Source organism: Amblyomma mixtum, chromosome 2 (genome assembly GCF_055824585.1).
Source record: "Amblyomma mixtum isolate Tamu chromosome 2, ASM5582458v1, whole genome shotgun sequence".
NCBI lineage: Eukaryota > Metazoa > Arthropoda > Arachnida > Ixodida > Ixodidae > Amblyomma > Amblyomma mixtum.
In genome coordinates this window covers 258,643,739-258,661,475 of record NC_143013.1, presented here as the reverse complement: position 1 = coordinate 258,661,475, position 17,737 = coordinate 258,643,739, and the positions used below count along the sequence as shown (strand labels likewise).

Sequence of the window (17,737 nt, the reverse complement as noted above, 5' to 3'; positions counted from 1 at the left end):
GCTTGGCCAGAGGTGTGTAAGCACCCCTTCAGTCGCTATCTTGCAGAAAGAGCATGAATTTTTGCACACGTGTTAGCCTTGTGTTATCAAATACGTGCCTGGTCGGAGGGATATCTGTCACGGTTCTGTGTATTTTTCTGTTTTTCAGTGTCCCTGGCGCCTTTATAAGCATGGCTTACTGAATAAACATTTTGTTGTTAGTCAGCGCTGTGTATCGTCCTTTCTTGTCCTCTGGCCTTGTGCCGTTGCGCTGTTTCACAAGAAAGCTTTTTCACTGACTTGGCTTGCTGTTAATCTATTAAAAGGTGCATGTAATGTGACGTGGGAGAGTAATATTTCTTGTAATTGTAGTCGTATGAAAAATTTGAGACGAAAAATGTTAATGAGAACTGTTCCTCTCGAAGGAGTCGCTCGCTATAACTGGGCATGCTTGAACGCACAATTATGTTTTGAACGTATACTACGCTTTAAGAAGGGCTTGCACATGTGTGGGTCTATCTCTTAAAGGTATGTTGCGTGAATGAAACGCCCTTGTCCTGCCTATGATTTTGAGTTGCCAGCTTGACAAAGTCTGAAAAAGCACCAGATCACTACCTCCCTCCTGCAGCTTGATAAGCTGAAACCTGAAAGCACAATTTGTTGGCTTTGTTTCAAAGTTTTTTTATAATGTATATCGTGGTGTATGTATAAATGTGTGTACGTGTAAAGTTTGTGCGAATTAGAAGTGCAGTTGCTGTGTTCTGCGTGGCTCGAAGAATATGCTTTGCTGCTTAACTAGGCAGTAAATCCCCAGTGTGAAAAATCGCCATCTGCTGGTGCTGATAAAGTACCAGCTTGAAACAGTCCCACTTTTATGCTGTTGTGGTTGAATTCGATTAACATCTGTCACACCATTAGTGGTCTTCAAGTTGTGTATTTAGCATGACTGGTGAGCTGGTGTTTTGATTGCATATTATTTTTTTCACAATTGTGCTTGAAACTTGGGTGCAGTTAGCTCCCGAATGTTACAAAAAAATGAGAGCTGCAAAAAAAAAAAACAATGCTGGAGACTAGGGCTGAAAAGGAATGCAATTTAAGAGTTTCCTTGTTTCATAATGATTGCAGCTGGCTCTAAATAAGTTAGCATGTACAGGCTGAAGTCTCTGTATGGGTAGGCATGTAAAGGTGTGCTGTTTCTTGTAGGCGGCAATGCCTTTGTATGTGAGTGCAGGGCAACAGTGCACTTGCTGTTTTGTATCGCACAGCAGATGAGCATGGCAGTTCTTTTTTTTCCAGAAACTGCAGTGCTTACTGAATCTTAACTGATGGAGATTAAGAAACGTACAAGGACAGAACGGGCTGGCTGGCCTTTCTCCTGAACAGCCATTTGGTGGAGCAGTATTAAAGTACCTAACTTGATGACCCGCATCACTGAACTTGGCGTAGAACTATTAACACAAGCCACTGAAAAACTTCTAGTAAACATAGCAAACTTTAAAGCAGGGTTGTGGAGGAGCAAATTGTCGCTGTAGTGCCAAAGTTTCGAGAAGGCCACTTCGTTGAACATAGGGAGACAGTTTTTCTTGCTGAAATTTTTTGCTCTATATCGAGGCATCACCGTCCTTTGTTCATCCCCACTCTGTGTAGATCTCCACCTTCTTGTTAGTGCACCTCCACGTAATTTCTTTAGAGCATCAACCTTTTCTCCTTTGCAGTTCTAGTTGAATTCACTTTTGTCACCCAATGCTTGCTCATATTGGGTTTTCATTTTTCTTACTGTCACTGCAGGTCTGCATTTTATTGTTTATATGTGCATTTCTTTCATCACTGCAATGGAATCATTAATTCGAACTTTGAGTTTGTTCCGACTGACACTTTAATCTCATCTACATCAAGCCACACTTCCTAGTTCGAACTCTGCTGAATTCAAACAAGTTTTTGTTCCCCTTCAGTTCCAAATTAATGAGAGCCGACTATGACATTTTGGGCAGCTTTTCTTCTCCGTGCTTCAGTCGCAGTAGAATGCTTGTAAATATGAAATTCGTGCCTGCTAACAAAAGTGGCCAGCACAAGTGCGACTAATAGAAGCTTAGAAAATATTGTAACATTGATGCTCGGTGTGTGTAAATATGCGAGTTCAAATGCAGTGTGACTTATACCCGTCAGACGAGCAAGTTTAGTGTCATTTTCAACGAGTGACACTCGCCTGTATTGTCATTCGCATCGTGTCACACGATGAACTTTAATGACATTCGCTGCTGAACGCACTCGGCAAGAAGTGAGTTTGGGGAACTCACTTCACTTTTCCCGAGGGGCGAAGTGTATAGCCTCGGTAGCAGCGTTTCGAAATTAGAATACAACGTCGGCAATAAAAATGGCGTTTTATTGAACGCAGCTAATTTTTTTTTGCCCTCTTGTTCATGTAAACTTACTTGCGTTGCCATTAAATATATATACTGCACATATTCCGACATTCTTGTTTTCAGCTGCAATAATTTTTTAGGCACCCGCAGCGGTATGGCTATGGCGGCTAGCATGGCGACCGCAGCAACCATGGTAGCAACCATCTGCAACCGTTTCGGTGTGACGGTGCAACAGTCACAATATCGCACAAAGCTCCTTGATAATCATAAAAAAGTGCTTGCAGTTTGCAATCTACTGTACATTAATTGTACATTAAAGCTTTGAAGCGTGAAAAGTAATATTTTTTGTGCCTTACTTGAAAAGCCATCGTCACTACCATCAATTCCGAATGACACTTCCGTGTAGCAGCACGCCCTGAAAGTGTCACTCGTTCTGGAGAAGTGCACTTCATTAAAGTGTCACTAAACTTGCCCGTGTGACAGGGGTATTACTGTGTGACATGAAGCCTGATCACTGTGTAAAATGCAATGACGTGGCGCAGATATGCTGTTCTCGAGCAACTGCTGTTGCAAGTGTAATGAAATCTTCCATTTACTTGTTGCGTAAGTTTAGCTCGCTTGTGAAGAACTTGGCTAGTGCTCAGCATTTATTTGTAATGTTCGAATAAGTGTACTGGTTGTAGATTTTGTTGCAAGATGTCTTTTCTTTTTAGCATGGTATACCCAATGTGTTGTCAGCCGAGCCGAGTTTGGGCTCAGCGAGCGGTGTGTTTTCATCACTGCCTATATCTGCTTTGCCTAGGGTGTGAATCGCTCGCGAGGCCTATGTGCTCGCCGAATTCATCAATTTGAGGTGCTATGTGGCTGGGTTGCCACGTCGGAGCATTAGGCCTAGCATTGCAGTTTGAGATTCAAGGTTACATTTAAATATGGTGTCAATGCCATCTAGTTTGGAAATTTGTAATCTCGTAGTGGATTATTTATATACCTATGGCGTTCAGTTGTCACTGGTCTGTTGTTGCTGTGGGGTGACCTGAGGTGAAACCATTTGACGAACCCGACTGCATGAGGCTCTGCATAATCGAATGACAGAAGTGTAGTGTTGAAGAGACAGCTTGCATGGTGTGACTGCTCAGGAAAGCATATCTTGCTTTAGGCCTCCTTCAATGACTGAGGAAAGGCTGTGGCTTTCCTTTTTGACTCGCCCAGGAGCGTGTTGATTGGATAATGCGTGGATATTATCTTTCTTTTCTTGCAATCTACCATAAATATAAACGCAAAACTGCTGAGATGGTATCAACCTTTCACGAGTGGTGTTCTATTTAGTCTCTCATTGCTACATCCATGAAGTGTTGCTCCACACGGGAGTTTTGTGGCATTCACTCTTCCGCTTTGACAGAGTCCCATGTCAGAATGTGCTTCTTCCGAGACTCGGTGCCATAGATGCAGTGTGCATTTTGCCGCTTGTGTTTTGTTGTACACGGGCTTGATAGTGTTCTGTCATTCAGCTTAAAAGGTTGACCTTGCTTCTGCAAAAGTAGGTGACCTAGTGGAAGAGGCATCCAATAATGTACGTGGGTACTGGGTTCAAGCCCCAGTGCTGTGGCGTACTGGGCAGAAGCTTTCCAGTATGCTCCTGTGCTTTCCATAGGGAGAACCAGCCACTGCTGTACAGCAGTTCTGTTTATGAGTGGGTAGCACTGTTGTTGAATGTTTCTTCCCATGAAAACCCGAGGACCACGCTGAGGAAAACTTGTACCCATTAGAAAAATGTGTTTTACCAGCATTGCTAGGATTCAAGCCATGCTTGCATGCCTGATGCGTGCATTGTGAATTCTGCTCTGCCAGGTCATTGCTGCAGTCACTATGCTGGTTTTTAATTAAATAGTATTTTGACTGACTAAACGGTTCTAAAGCTTTAGAATATGCTAGAAAAAGTAGAAATGCTAGGTGCTCACTGAACATGAGCAGCCAGACCAAAGTTGTGACTTCACATTACAGTTACTCTCAGGGAGATGTCATGTTGAGATATTGATATATATCGAGATATCGAAGAGTTATTAATTTGAAACACCTCTTAACAGCCTCTGTCATGAAAACCTGTTATGAATGTGCATTAGAATAAGAGTCAGTAAAGAACAGCATGCTATATAGACAGGAGAACAAGGCACAGCACTAGCTCTGCTGTTCAATCTTCAAAACATGTTCCAGCTAGCCAGACTTGTCGGAACAGCTTTGTAGCAGCCACGTTTTATTATATCTTAGTTTCAGCAGGTGGCGTGTACGGCAGCACTTGAAGGGTGCTCTGATGTGTGCGTAATTGATGAATGCACACCAGTGACTATCCCTCTATTATTCTCTTTGCTGAACTTCACTGCCAGTTTTGTTTGGGTAACAACTATCATAATGAAATGGTGATGCTGCCAACAGGTGTGTTGCGTGTGAGAGAAAACATGCCAAGCTCATGGTGGGGCAGTGGTTATTCCTCTTTTAGCGATGTGGAATTCGGGGGTGATAATGTCATCAGGCTAACTTGGTCAGTCAGGTTCTTGGAAAAAGAAAAGAAACGAGTAAATACGTTTCTCAGGAATTTCCTCGCTAGCTACAGGTAGGAAAACCTTCCTTTTTTTTTTCCCCTTAAAGGCAGCTCATGGTTTTGCTGGATACTATTTTGTCATTCATTTTTTAATACTGCATAGCATGGGGCACACATACCTTACTTTGGTTGCAGTAGTGTATGCTGGCATAGTCAGCCAGTGAACAATGCTGGACGCAGACACGCACAGAATTTTGTTTTCTTCCAAGGACATTGTTTGTGTAAAATTATCCAGATTGTGAACATTGCTTGACATGTAAATTTCCTCTGAAACTTTGACTTTGTTTTGAGGCTTTCTGCACTGAAATGTTTGAAGATTTTTGTTCTGGGATAGGTCTGCACTGTACAGACTCTTCTGGTTCTTATTGATATCAGACTGTGTGACAAACTCTCAAGCAGCGGTGATTTGCTTTGAGGTTTAACATCTAAGTTGATATCACATATTAACCTGATGTCGTAGTGTTATTTTCAACATTCAGGCTTAGCCATTTCCTGACCAGCATGAAGCGTTTTTCAAGAATTTTGTCCTTGTTGTGGCGATGAAATTGTATTGCACTTTTTGCCATTGTAAGCTACCATTCACTCTCTTGAGGTGCGCACAAGCTGTATAAAACATCGGGCATTGAAGTGCGTAAGGAATGTTGACTAACAAATCCTAATAAAAGGTTAAATGTATAGCTGTCGTCATCTGTTCTCCTTATTTTCTGTGGCATCACTGGGATGGCAGCACGTTTCACTTGGAACCCACAAAAGCATCGTTTTTAGCACGTGCAAATAGTGCTTTTTTTGGTGCAAAGCGGATTTAAAGCGAATATTTCAAATACTTCTGTCTCACACAAAAAAGTTGAATGGCATAGCTGGCATTCTTAAAATCATGTTTTTTTGTTTTTTTTAACACACTAGGCCATTACATTGAAAAAGAGAGGATGCATTGAAGCTTTGCCACGCTCATTGAAGCTAGCTATGTTGACATCCTGCAAAAAATGGCCATCGGAAATTGGGGGAGTCTACTAACGTAGTGCAGACGTATTTGTGAGGTGAGACCTGTCTTTGAAACCCCCGAATCCTGGCCTTAATTGCGACTGCATCGTGGCACAGCTATTACCTTTAAGCGACGACTCCGTGAACACCCCTAGGCGTACGCACCGCATGCCCAGTGCCATCCTGCATCGGGCACCCATTTCCATGTACAGTACAATCTTTGTCAAAAATATACATCCCGAGGGGTTTACTTTGGAGCCGTGCAGCAGGGCTCTTTAGCACATTTGACAGTCCTAAGCTTTGTAGAGTTGAGGATGCAAGTTCCTGCCGCCTTTGTTACATTAGTACGCAAGAGGAGCTGTGCTGCAGGGCTCAGAAGCAGACCCCTTGGGCTGTATAGTTTTAACAAAGACTGTACCTCGTGCTCGCGCCGTCATGCTTAATCCGCGAACGCACAGAGGAGCGGCTGCGGCATCTACAGTCTGCTTGGACTCGTTCCGCGGAAGTCAAGGGAGCCGCGCATCCTCCAATTATAAGACATTTAGCACAGCGCAATAGGCGGCCGCTTTCGTGATCTGCAGGAAGCCACTGCGCATGCGCCGATTGCCCCAAGGACGCCACAAGGCACCGGCCAGCTGTATGCACGCCTTCCACGTCGGGACCAATCAGCGCGTGCGCACTGGAGGCGCGCGGAGCGGGTTTCGCTATACTAAATCTTTATGTATGTAAGCAGCCGTGCCGGTTATGGCGCGTGGGCTCCGGGTGTAGCGTTGCCGCAGACACCAGGAAGGTACCGGTCCGAGTGCCGCGCTTCCGCCTGCTCGCGCATGCGCAGACCGGCTCCGGCATACGCGCGGGAGTGCAGGCATGCAGCGTGAAGTCGGGGCTTTGGTAGCGCTTGTACCGTGGTGCCATCCCGTAGAAGGTACGCTCAACCGAAACCACAAGAAGCGAGTGTTCTAGAAATTTTATTCGCTCGAGATGAATACTTCGATATTTCGAACACCAAACATTCGATTCGAATCGAATATCGAACACTTTACTATTCGACCGATTGTTCGAAAGTATCGAATATTCGCGCAGGCCTAATATTTTAAAATTGCAGGGACACTGAATTTATGTTGTGCGCTTTTTTGATGATTTTAGGCCGTAGTAAAAATATATGATAGTAAATTTCAGGTTCTTCTACTCTCCTTGCACCAGGGGTGCCCCGTGAATTACAGCAACAAGGGATCGGTACAACTCATGAAATTGCCGCGAGGGCGACGTACACAGAGCAGTCGCATATCGTGTCATCTCAGGCAAACAAAACCTGACGCAAAATGCACACGCGCACCAACACAACATTACGCAAAATGCACACTTAAATACACACAGTGGCATGCCTGCCGTGCGCCGTAACACAGCGTCCAAGTTGGTGCGTTGCACCCAGTTCACCACCTCCAAGTGGACACCCTCGTCCTGCTCGCGAACTAGCGCGCGCGCGCGCACACACACACACACACACACACACACACACACACACACACACACACACACACACACACACACACACACACACACACACACACACACACACACACACACACACACACACACACACACACACACACACACACACACACGCACGCACACACACACACACACACACACACACACACACACGCGGACAGACACTCGCAACTTGAGCGTTCAGTAGCACTCGCACGACGTCCGTAAGTGGCCACGTGAGCCTCCTTAGTCGCACCGAGCGTCCCTGTGTGCGTTTCGAGCCACCACGCGTCTCAGTCGATACGATCAACGCCCAATGGCTACTACGCTCATTAGGCCGGTGCCACAGCGGGGCAAGAATTCAAAATTGCTGCCCTCCAGGATCGAAAACAACGTCCTGATCCTCGATGGGTCCAAATCTCTGACCACACGACGCACCTGAGGGCCTGCTCTCTCTGGCGCGCCGGTACCAACTGCGTACTGCGTAAGGAGCATAGCCCTTACCCCGTCTAACCATACCAATGCGGCCAGTCCCGCTACGCTTGATTTGGCGACCTGCACCACGGAACGCAATGTTCCACGTACCGACTTTCAACATGAAAGCCGCGCACCTGCCTCCTGGCACTTCGCCTCGCTTAAAGCCATTTGCCTCGTTCCTGCTCGGGCAAACACTGACGTTGCCGTTCTCTGCTTGATAGGCATTTGCCGGCTTCGTGGCATCGTCTAACACCGAGGCTCCATGAGCTCCCTCGCAGTCACTTGACCCGAGCTTGCCTTGCGGCAAGTCGCCACTCATTTCCGGGTCCTCAAATGACCTGGCCGGACACACACCGGGTGCGTTCGACAACTGCGCGGCGCTCTGCCCGGTCGGCCCAGCGGGCCCACCTCCGCTCTCTGCCTCGGATGTAGAGCTGTTGTCACCAGGAGCGCTACGGGGCACTTCATGCCCTATGGCCGACACAGTGTGTGTTTGCAGCAACGCCAGATTTTCACCGGTTACTAGCTCCGTGTCGGAGGTCACAATCTTAGTCATAGAGCCTGCAGGAATTAGATCACTCTCCTGCTTGGTTTCGGACAATTTGGTCTCGACTGGCCCTAGACCATCAGAATTGGGCTGCTCTTTTTCTTTGCTAGCCGCCCGCAGTGGCGAAGCTGTGATCCCTTCAGAAATCTCGTTTTCGCTCTCTGCGGCATTTCCCAACAAAGAGGCGTCCGCGCATATCGGCTGATTGCCTACAGCGACCTGACTTGCTCTTTCCTCCACCTGTGCTTGAGCAGCATAAGTCTTTGTCTTCCAGCACAGGCGGCCTCACCTCTCGGGACTCGGAGTAGTTGTCCCTCGCTAGTCCACTAGCTTTCCTAGACTCCTTGAGCTCAGCGAGCTCCAGCGCTAGCTGCTGGCGCTTTGCTTCTAATTCCTTCAAGACGCAAGACGCACTTAACATCCTGAGGTTTCTCCTCGCACAGCGGCGCCTTTCCTCCATTCACTTTCGCAAGTTCAGCCTGAAAGTACGCTAAGCGCGCCTTCGCTAATTCCACTTGGTAACTCACATCGAGTGAGGGCCGGCTTGGATAACTCTCCATACCGCCTTCCGTACCCCTCAGCTGTCCTATCAGCTCGAACACAGGGACATGAACAATGCGACCAAGGAAACTCACGGTTTCGATGCGTCGATCCGCATTGCCAGCTCCTTGGCGTCGGAGTCCACCTCCACTTTCACCGCACGCTGCGATGAGCTGTCGGACGCCGCTGGTCCTGTGCCCGCTGCTGTCGCCTTGCTTCGCGACGCCGGTGACTGTCGAGTTATCGACGCGCTGCTTTTCTGGACCGGACGCAGTCTCGCGTCGCTGGACTACTCCCGTGGTCCTTGCCGCTGTCTCTCCCTGCAGGTCCGTTCTCGAACGCTGCTGTTGCCTGACCGTCGCCTTTCTCCCTGCGTTCAATCTTCTTCCTGCGCCGTCTTCCGATGGCCGCAGGATCCTGTCGACTGCGCCAGTAAATTTCAGGTTCTTCTACTCTCCTTGCACCAGGGGTGCCCCGTCGGAGACGGTTGGTTCCAACTGGAAGACTGAAGCTCTTCGCACCAGGGGTGCCCCGTCGGAGACGGTCTTGTGTTCAGTTGAGACGCAGGGGTAAGGCGAACACTTCAAATTTTATGTACAGTATTTACAATAGATACAAGTTAAGGCACTAGAGACAAATTAAAACAGCAAAGGACAAACAACAAAAAGGCGGAACTGGCTAATACTAGGGGAGGCCCCTACTCGGCGTTGCCGAAGATGCGTAGCATCTCACCTTAGCGCAGAACCCCGCTTCCGGCTCCGGGGCCCAGTTTTAAAGCCCTAAAGGCCCGGCCCACATTCCGTAGCACCCAATCATTCTACATTCTTCATATCATTGGCTAATCGAGAGCATGGTCAGCCCTCCAACTACCGTAAGGTAACACCCTTTCCAGAAAAACAAACGCACGGTCGAGCCAGCATGTGCGGAGTAGAACGTTCTCTCCACCACAAAGTAAAAATAAAAACAAACACAAATACACATTCGTGCCAGAACGTGCGCGAATCGGTTCCGCGGGGCGGGTGGACACCCGTACTTCCCGGCGCGTTCGCGAGCGGCCGCGTTCCAAGAAAGGAGACGCTCCGCTTTGAGTGCCCCCAGCCGCGTTCCAATGACCCCCGCGAACACTACCGAACCCTTACAATGATCCTCTGCGGAGTTCGCCTGCACAGAGTAAATAATATTCAATTTCTTCTCCAATGTAGTGAAGGTTTCAGCAGGCGAACAAGTCGCACGCAGAACTGAGATCACGTAATAGTTGTTTTATAGTGTAGTTGTTTTTACACACATTCGAGATTTCTGCTCACGTCAAAAGAGATACATCCCCCCTCCCACGAACAGTAGGTCCTGCGCAGGTCCCCTTAATTAATAAGTGTAGTTGCTCATTAAAATCTGGAAACCTGAGAGCAACTCTCAGACACCAGTGCTGGCAAGACTTGCTCACGTGGTGCTGCAAAAAGAAAAAAAGCAGGTCTCACCGAGACTCGAACTCGGATCGCTGGATTCAAAGTCCAGAGTGCTGACCATTACACCATGAGACCGACTTATTCCGACGCCGGGAATCGAACCCGGGCCTCCTGGGTGAGAGCCAGGTATCCTAGCCACTAGACCACGCCGGAGACACTCGCCGCCGGGAAGGGAGAAGCGCTCGGCCGGTGCGGTGCGTCCGGACGTTGGAAGCGAGGCGGCGCGCACGGACGGCTTCGCGTCGTTCGCTCGCTCACTCGTGAGGCCCTTCCAGCTGTTGCGCTGCCGGCGAGCGGGAGGAAGCGGTCGCCGTGACATGAATATACGGCCTTCAAGTCGCTCTCTTGCCGCATTTTGGAGGCTGGGTTGTGCAAAGGCGAAAGAAAGGAGAGGACAGAGAATTGTATTATACGGAATGATGATGATGATGAAAACTTTATTTATAACAAGGGAGTTTTGGACACGTCGGTCCTTGGGCCCCCGCACGGCCCCACTGCACTCAAACGTTCATGTCCCGGAGGCTCATGACGCTGGCAGCCCGGCCGGTGGCGATGGCTTGCTTGGCCGGGTCCTCGGAGCGCAGTAGGGTCTCCCAAGCCTCCCATGCGGTAAGGTGCTCCAGGCCCCGCGGGGGAGGATCCGCCGGGCAGAGGAAAAGAATATGGTCGAGGGTGGCTTTGGGGTGGTGGCAGAGGGTACAGGAAGGGTTCGTGTGGACTGGGTGATATCGCGAGCGCATATAAGGGGAGGGCAAAGTGCGTGTTTGGAGCCGCCTCCAAAGTGTCTGATGGTAATTGTCGAGGGAAGGATGAGGTGGGGGGTAGAGCCGACGCTCGGCTTTGTAGGCCTGCGTCATTTCACTGAATGAGTGCATGCGCTCCCGCGAGAACCCCAGGTCGGAGGCCGCCGGTGCCCGGTTGAGAGAAGCTCGGGCTAAAGCGTTGGCGGCCTCGTTTCCGGGATTCCCGGAGTGGGCAGGCACCCATATCAGCTCCACATGGCGGGGCGGGTGCGCGGCGAGGGAGTCCAGTATGCGAAATGCAGGGACGTGAACTCTCCCGCGAGCAAAATTTAGTATGGCAGTTTTGGAATCTGACAGTATATATCGCGCCTCCGTGCGGGTGATGGCCAGGGCAATGGCGGCCTCTTCGGCCTCCTCCGAAGTGGCAGTAGGGGTTATGTGAAGCGTGGCAATGGGTTGGAGGGAGAGGTTCGTGATGGCGACAACCGCGTCCTCGCCCGTGCATGCGGCATCCACCCAAACGGCATACGGTTCCGTGCCATAGTATTTGTGGAGTGCCCGTGCGCGAGCTCTGCGGCGGGGTTCGTGGTAGGTGGGATGCATGTTTTTGGGGGGAGGTTTAATAAATAAATCGCGGTGAATGAGGCGGGGTACCTGGAGCTGTGTGGGATCGGTAACTGGTAGGCGTATACCGAGGGTGTGTAGGATGTGTCTCCCGGTGGTGGTTCTCGCGAGACGTATGTATTGTGTCTGTCGGTGGGCCTCAATAAGCTCCCCTATCGTATTGTGCAGGCCTAGTTGAAAGAGTTTTTCGGTTGAGGTATTTTGGGGTAGGTGTAATGCTGTCTTAAATGCTGTTCGAATCATGGCATTCATGCCTTCGTCCTCAGCCGCTTTATCTTCACGCTCCCCTACCTGAAACTCCAGGCTAGGGAAATCTCCACCCTGGATGCCATGATACGGAATGAAAAAAGGAAATGCATTGCATTGGGAAATGATAACTGTAAGTTACAAGGAGAGATGCTGAATAGAACTGACTGCAGTATTTAGTCGGCATTAAATATTTATATGGCTAGGGCGCGTAAAGAAAGAAACCGACTTTTCGCTCTGGCTCGCGATCACTGCTCGAAAGAGTGACCGCGTCAGGTGTTCTGTAGTTTCGTTATTGCCAGACCCACCCAGGATCACAAAGCCGTTATAGATGATCCGCATGGCAGAGCACTAATTAAGCCCGTGGAGTGGGCTTCATGCATCACTTCACCTCTCCAGAGGCCTGAATAAAAGCATCCACTTTGCGGCTTACGTGGAGTCGTATTTTGAAACGATTTCTTTCATTATTCATTCTGCTATTCTGCCATGAGCGGTTTTATTTAAAATAATAATAAAAGGAAGGAAAATATTTTTGCTAGCACCGGCATCTGCCATTGCTACGGGAAGCATTTGAGCTGGGGCAGCGGAAATAAAAGGATAGCAGGTAGACTGTAGAAATGAAATGAGAGAGGTGAGGGGACAGTTAGAAAGGATGGAGGGGGGGAGGGGGGGGGGGGGGGCAAAGGGGTACACTGTACAAGTAATCTATTTACATTTTAACATATATACAGATCGGGTGCGTGTGATGTTCTTAGTTAAAGTATTCTGCCATGGGCAGTTCCAATAACTGTGAGGTCAGCTGAACAGCCAATGTCATCTAAGGTGGGGCTGACCAACGGCAAGGAAGCGAATGAATGAATCGCGAAAAGAATCGGTACAAAATGCGTCTCCTTGACAACATTCTCATCCGCCAACGCCTTGTTTCAGCGACAGCTGTTAATGCCCCGTTCTTCGAGCTCCCTGCGTCCTCCTGTCGGCGTCAAATGTGCGCCGAATTTTGTGACACCTGCAAAGCGGGCGATAACGTGCGGACAAGCCTCAAGGTCACTTCGATGTTCCGACAGTCCCTGGAGGGACCATGCGGGTTGTCCGATAAAGGCGGGTTGTCCGATAAACGACACAGGTGGCAACTTGCAGATGCTTAACGTTTTAAACGAAACATTTTGAAGAGTGGCTGATTAAAACTACGAACAAATTGGTCCCTGCAAAATGAATGACTGAATATAGGAAATCGGCTTTGTGTGCAGGCAATTGAAATGTTTCAATAAGAACGAATTTTGTGCATTATCTGGTCGAAAAAATTATCCTCAGTACTGGAGTAGCATAGGCTCATAACCAGACAGACCTCTCCTTTATTCATTAGTCTCTCTCTCTCTTTCTCTTTCTCTCTATCCTCAGTAATTGTTTGTTGTTCTCATCAAATGCGCTGCCTGACACAAATTTTTAGCTAATCTGAGGCGAAACGGTATATCCCAATGTTGAATTTGTTCAGTGATTCACATGCACATTCCTTCGACACAGCGGGAAAATTTCCCTAATAGTTGAAGGCCAAACACTTCTGGAACGGTTTCCCGTTTCTTCGCGCGTACCCAGACCGTGCGGCGGGAAGTAAAAGAAGCACACACAGGCGCGAGCATCTCGCGGCCACCCGTGAGCAGAGCGTGCCTTGAGGCAGGGTCGACATGGCGGCGAACGTCCTGGCCCTGGGGCTGATCATCTGCTACTACATGGCCGTGGTGTTGCTGGGCTTCTGGTCGAGCAACAAGGCGCACTCGAACCGCGAAGACCTGAGCAGTTCTCGCTTCAGCACGGAGGGCCGACGCAAGAGCGGGGACTCGAACTTGCTGCTCATGGAGCTGTTCATGGCCAACCGGAACCTGCCGCTGTTCTTGGGCGTCGCATCGATGACCGGTGAGCCCAGTGGGTGAATCGCTTGGTCGCTGTGCGCAGGAGGCCGAGAGCAGCAGCGCATGGCTAACAAAATGCGCGTTATTTAATCAGAGTCACGTGATTTTTTTCGTTGCCACATAGACGTCGCTCCCAGTGGTAGGAGGTCCAGCTGGGTCTTTCCGCCTTGGGTTAACTTGGAGAGAAATAGCGCAGGGATCAGTGCAATTAAAGCAAAGTTTCGATTTCGTCTTAAAAGGATCGAGCGGCTGCCTGACGACAGACGTTCCTCTGAATTTTCAAATGCGATTGAAATTTTGAGGGCAACTGTTCGCGTTTCCATGGTTTGTTTGCGCCGTGTTTGTGCCTTACAGACAGAGACAGACAGACAGGACGGGGCAGGACAGGGCAGGGCAGGGCAGGGCAGGCAGGCAATAAGCTTAATTAGCTGAATGAATGGGACAGAGCCCCTCATAATGCAGCAGTTCGATTCCGCCGGATGACCGAAAGCTTATGCGCCCCGGCAACCCAGTCATCCCGATGGACGAGCCGATCCTGAAGGCCCTGCTCCGGCTGCGCAGTGCGGTCTCCCACTGCTCCTCGGTAGTGATTAAGGGGAAGGGGTTAGGGCAGTCCCACGTGGTGTGGGTTACCGAAGTATGCCCGTTGCATAATTTGCAGTTGGTTGAGTCGAGGTTGGCGGAGATATGGCAGGGAACTGCGGGATCTTTGAAGGGGTGCGTTTGGAGCTGGCGCCAGATCTCGTGCGTTCGGGATAGGCATCTGTCAGCCGGTGGGTAAAGGCGCCAATCAAGTCGGCAATTTTGGGTGATTCGTGATAGGTGGCCAACCGATCCCTCGCTGACCTCGCTCAGCTATGAGGGTAGGGGCTGGGCTCTGCCCGGATAGGAATGCTTGGGGCTTGTGACTGCGCCTCCTCGTTCCCTGGGAGGGAGGACTGTGCGGGGGTCCCGATGAGCTGAATGGTGTGGAGGGTGTTTAGACTGCAGTAGGTGGAGGGTGATAGGAGATATTCCGACCTTTAGAGGAATTATTGATAGCGGTTTAGGAGTCGCTGGTAATGATTTTACGGGTTGGGTTGGAGGTGACGATGGCTAGTGCGATGGCTGCCTCTTCGGCAATATCGGGGTAGGCAGTCATGACGGTTGGAAGAGAAAGTGGGGTGGCCGATATGGTCCGTAACCGCGAGCGCAACAGCGTTTCGGTGGCGATACTAGGCGGCATCCACATAGGCCACTTCCGGGTTATTGCCGTAGCATTTGTGTTGGGACATAGGAATTTTATCCTGGGAGCCAGATATACCGGAGTGTCGTGGATTTTTTCTTCTGCCTGGAAGTCTTCGCCATTTTCCACCGTTGACTGGTATGGAATGCAGCTTAGAGCTCGTGACATAGTCGGAATCGGTGCTTTTCACTGAAAAAGCAAAGCTGTCGCCGAGTTGATACTCATCTGTGCCTTTCATTGGTCACAACACGTCGAAAGCAGCTGTGGTTTTTGGTTGCTGCAACGGGCAAACGCGCGAGCATTAGCGAGGTGCAGTGCTAAGGCAGCTGCCGACATGGCAGTCACGTACTACATGACAGCTGTTTCGACCGCCGTCAGCGGTGGCTCTGGAAGAACTGAAATAATCGATTGCATTTGCGCGGTCCCCAGAGCTTTCCTTTGGTGCTGTCGTCGTAACGTTTCCACGCACCATCACAACGTCGCATTGCACACAGAAGGAAATATTTCAGAGGCTCCTACATGTTGCAGAAATGTTTTCGATGTAAACATTGGCTTCACAGTTAGAGCACGCATGACAGATTCCTTTCACAATGATTCTGAATGACCCTGCTAGAAATGTCATCTTTACAAAACAGGGTTGTGGGAAAGATATGGAATTCGTTCGGTAATGCACTGCGTACCAGCAGCCGAGCAAATATACAGGGTGTCCCAGCTAAATGTAACCAAGCTTTTAAAAAACACGGGGTGTCCTAGCCGTGTGAAACCAAATGAGGGTTGTTTTGAGTCGCGTGACCTAGTCTGCAGTATTTTTTTCGTTCTTCAAGGTTGAATAATTAGTGAAGCTTAATTAACTAACTTTTTAATTATTGACTTGAGGAACAAAGTGTCAATCGAAAAGTTGTAGATCGCTTTGAGAAACAGCTTACTGAGACATTTGCAGCGAAGTAATATTTACGTATATTTACGTAAAGCTTCCACATGACAACTGTGCCACTTCAACGTCCCAAGACGCGCCTTAAAGAATAAAATCCATTTTTTTTCTGAAGTCCTCTTCTCGATGAGACTTTGGGTGCACATTGGGGCAGAGAAGTGAGCGAGCAGCTGGTCACGTGACAACTTTCTTCTAAGGCCAATAAATGAAGCTACGTAAATCGTAACTTGACGGAAACAGCACTACTAGCGGTTTTTTGAGGTGATCTAAAACTTTTGGATTGCCACTTTCTTCCTGAAGTTAATAATTAAAAAGTTAGCTAATTAAACTTCACTAATTAATTAACTTTGAAGAGCGAAAAAAATACTCAAGACTAGGCCACGCGACTATGAACAACTCTGAGTTGGTTTCACTGGACTAGGACACTTCGCATTTTTTAAAAGTTTAGTTACATTTAGCTGGGACACCCTGTATATGAAGCTTAATTGTTTTACACAGCCAACCCTGCCTATACTGCACGTCGGTCGTCATGCAACAAACTACACGCTACTCCGAAGGCATGGGGATCTTGCTGCATGTATTATTTTGTCTTTTCTTTCTCTGACTGTGACCAGCCACGTGGGTTGGTGGCGGCTACCTCAACGGAACTGCGGAGGCGGTGTACAAGGACGGCATCGTGTATTGCCACACTCCGCTCGGCTACGCAGTCAGTCTGATCATTGGTAAGCGGCCACTGCACACCCTAGTTTACTCAGGCAAACATGCAGCGTCGCCCGAGTCTCCAGCAGTGCACAGTCGCTGTGTACGCAATGCACACGCTGTGTACGCTCACTGCACCGTGTTTTGTTGTCACGCTGACAGAACCTGACAGTCGACTGCATCCTATATTTAGACATGAAATATATGAAAACGGGGTAATCAATCTAACATAACCCTAACATAACACAAGATTTTCTAGGTCAACTCATCCTGTACCAACCATGCCACCAGTTGCAGCTCCCCCATGCCTGGACACACAGCATTTCAAGTCCACGTTCGAATCTTTCCACCCTCCTCATCCTTCGGATGTTGTTCTGCTGAGTTGACGCACTTCTTTTACCACAGTTTTACAGGTCAACCTGCCAATCCTCTTCAAGAGCCATCTTGCTTGGACAACAGATTGTCCCACCACTCTTCCCATATATCGCAGCCTCTTACCACTTATCGGGGCGTCCTGCTCGGAGCGAAGGCCTTATTAAACCCCGCCGATGATTAACGCTTTGTCAAGACAAAAAGAAGACCTCCTGCCAAACGTTGCCTAAGCAGACTAAGGCTGCCTCCTCAACCCATGGTTCTCTTTTGATTTGTGTGGCCAAGGTATAATAGGTATATAGGTGATGACAGCGATGGCGTAGAGGTAGGGCATTCGCCTCGAGTTCAAAAGGACCATGGTTCAAATCCCGGTCTCGCCGCAATTCTCTACGGGACAAAAAAAATGGGAATGCCGATGGAATTAAATAACCACGTCTCGGGTGCGGCCTGATGCCGGCGACAAAAGGCGACAACGCACCCTAGCGCCAGAACAGACGTTTCCAATGTGGAGTAGTACTTGGCTACCAGCTCCTGTACAAACAGCCTACACCAA

General features: G+C 49.0%; 1 protein-coding gene and 2 non-coding genes across 3 annotated transcripts in view; 1 reads left to right on the top strand and 2 right to left on the bottom strand.

The window, feature by feature from the left end:
- Positions 1-10,440: 10,440 nt before the first annotated feature.
- Positions 10,441-10,512, bottom strand: TRNAQ-UUG (transfer RNA glutamine (anticodon UUG)). Its single transcript has one exon. It is a non-coding gene; the product is annotated as a tRNA-Gln (tRNA).
- A 6-nt stretch (positions 10,513-10,518) lies between these two features.
- Positions 10,519-10,590, bottom strand: TRNAE-CUC (transfer RNA glutamic acid (anticodon CUC)). Its single transcript has one exon. It is a non-coding gene; the product is annotated as a tRNA-Glu (tRNA).
- A 3,074-nt stretch (positions 10,591-13,664) lies between these two features.
- Positions 13,665-17,737, top strand: part of LOC149363689 (uncharacterized) — a 58,516-nt gene continuing 54,443 nt past the window's right edge. Inside the window, exons 1-2 of the mRNA XM_089568586.1 lie at positions 13,665-13,961; positions 16,728-16,835. Of these exons, the coding sequence (XP_089424712.1) occupies positions 13,733-13,961; positions 16,728-16,835 (337 nt within the window). The 5' untranslated portion in view covers positions 13,665-13,732. The remainder of the gene's footprint in view (positions 13,962-16,727; positions 16,836-17,737) is intronic.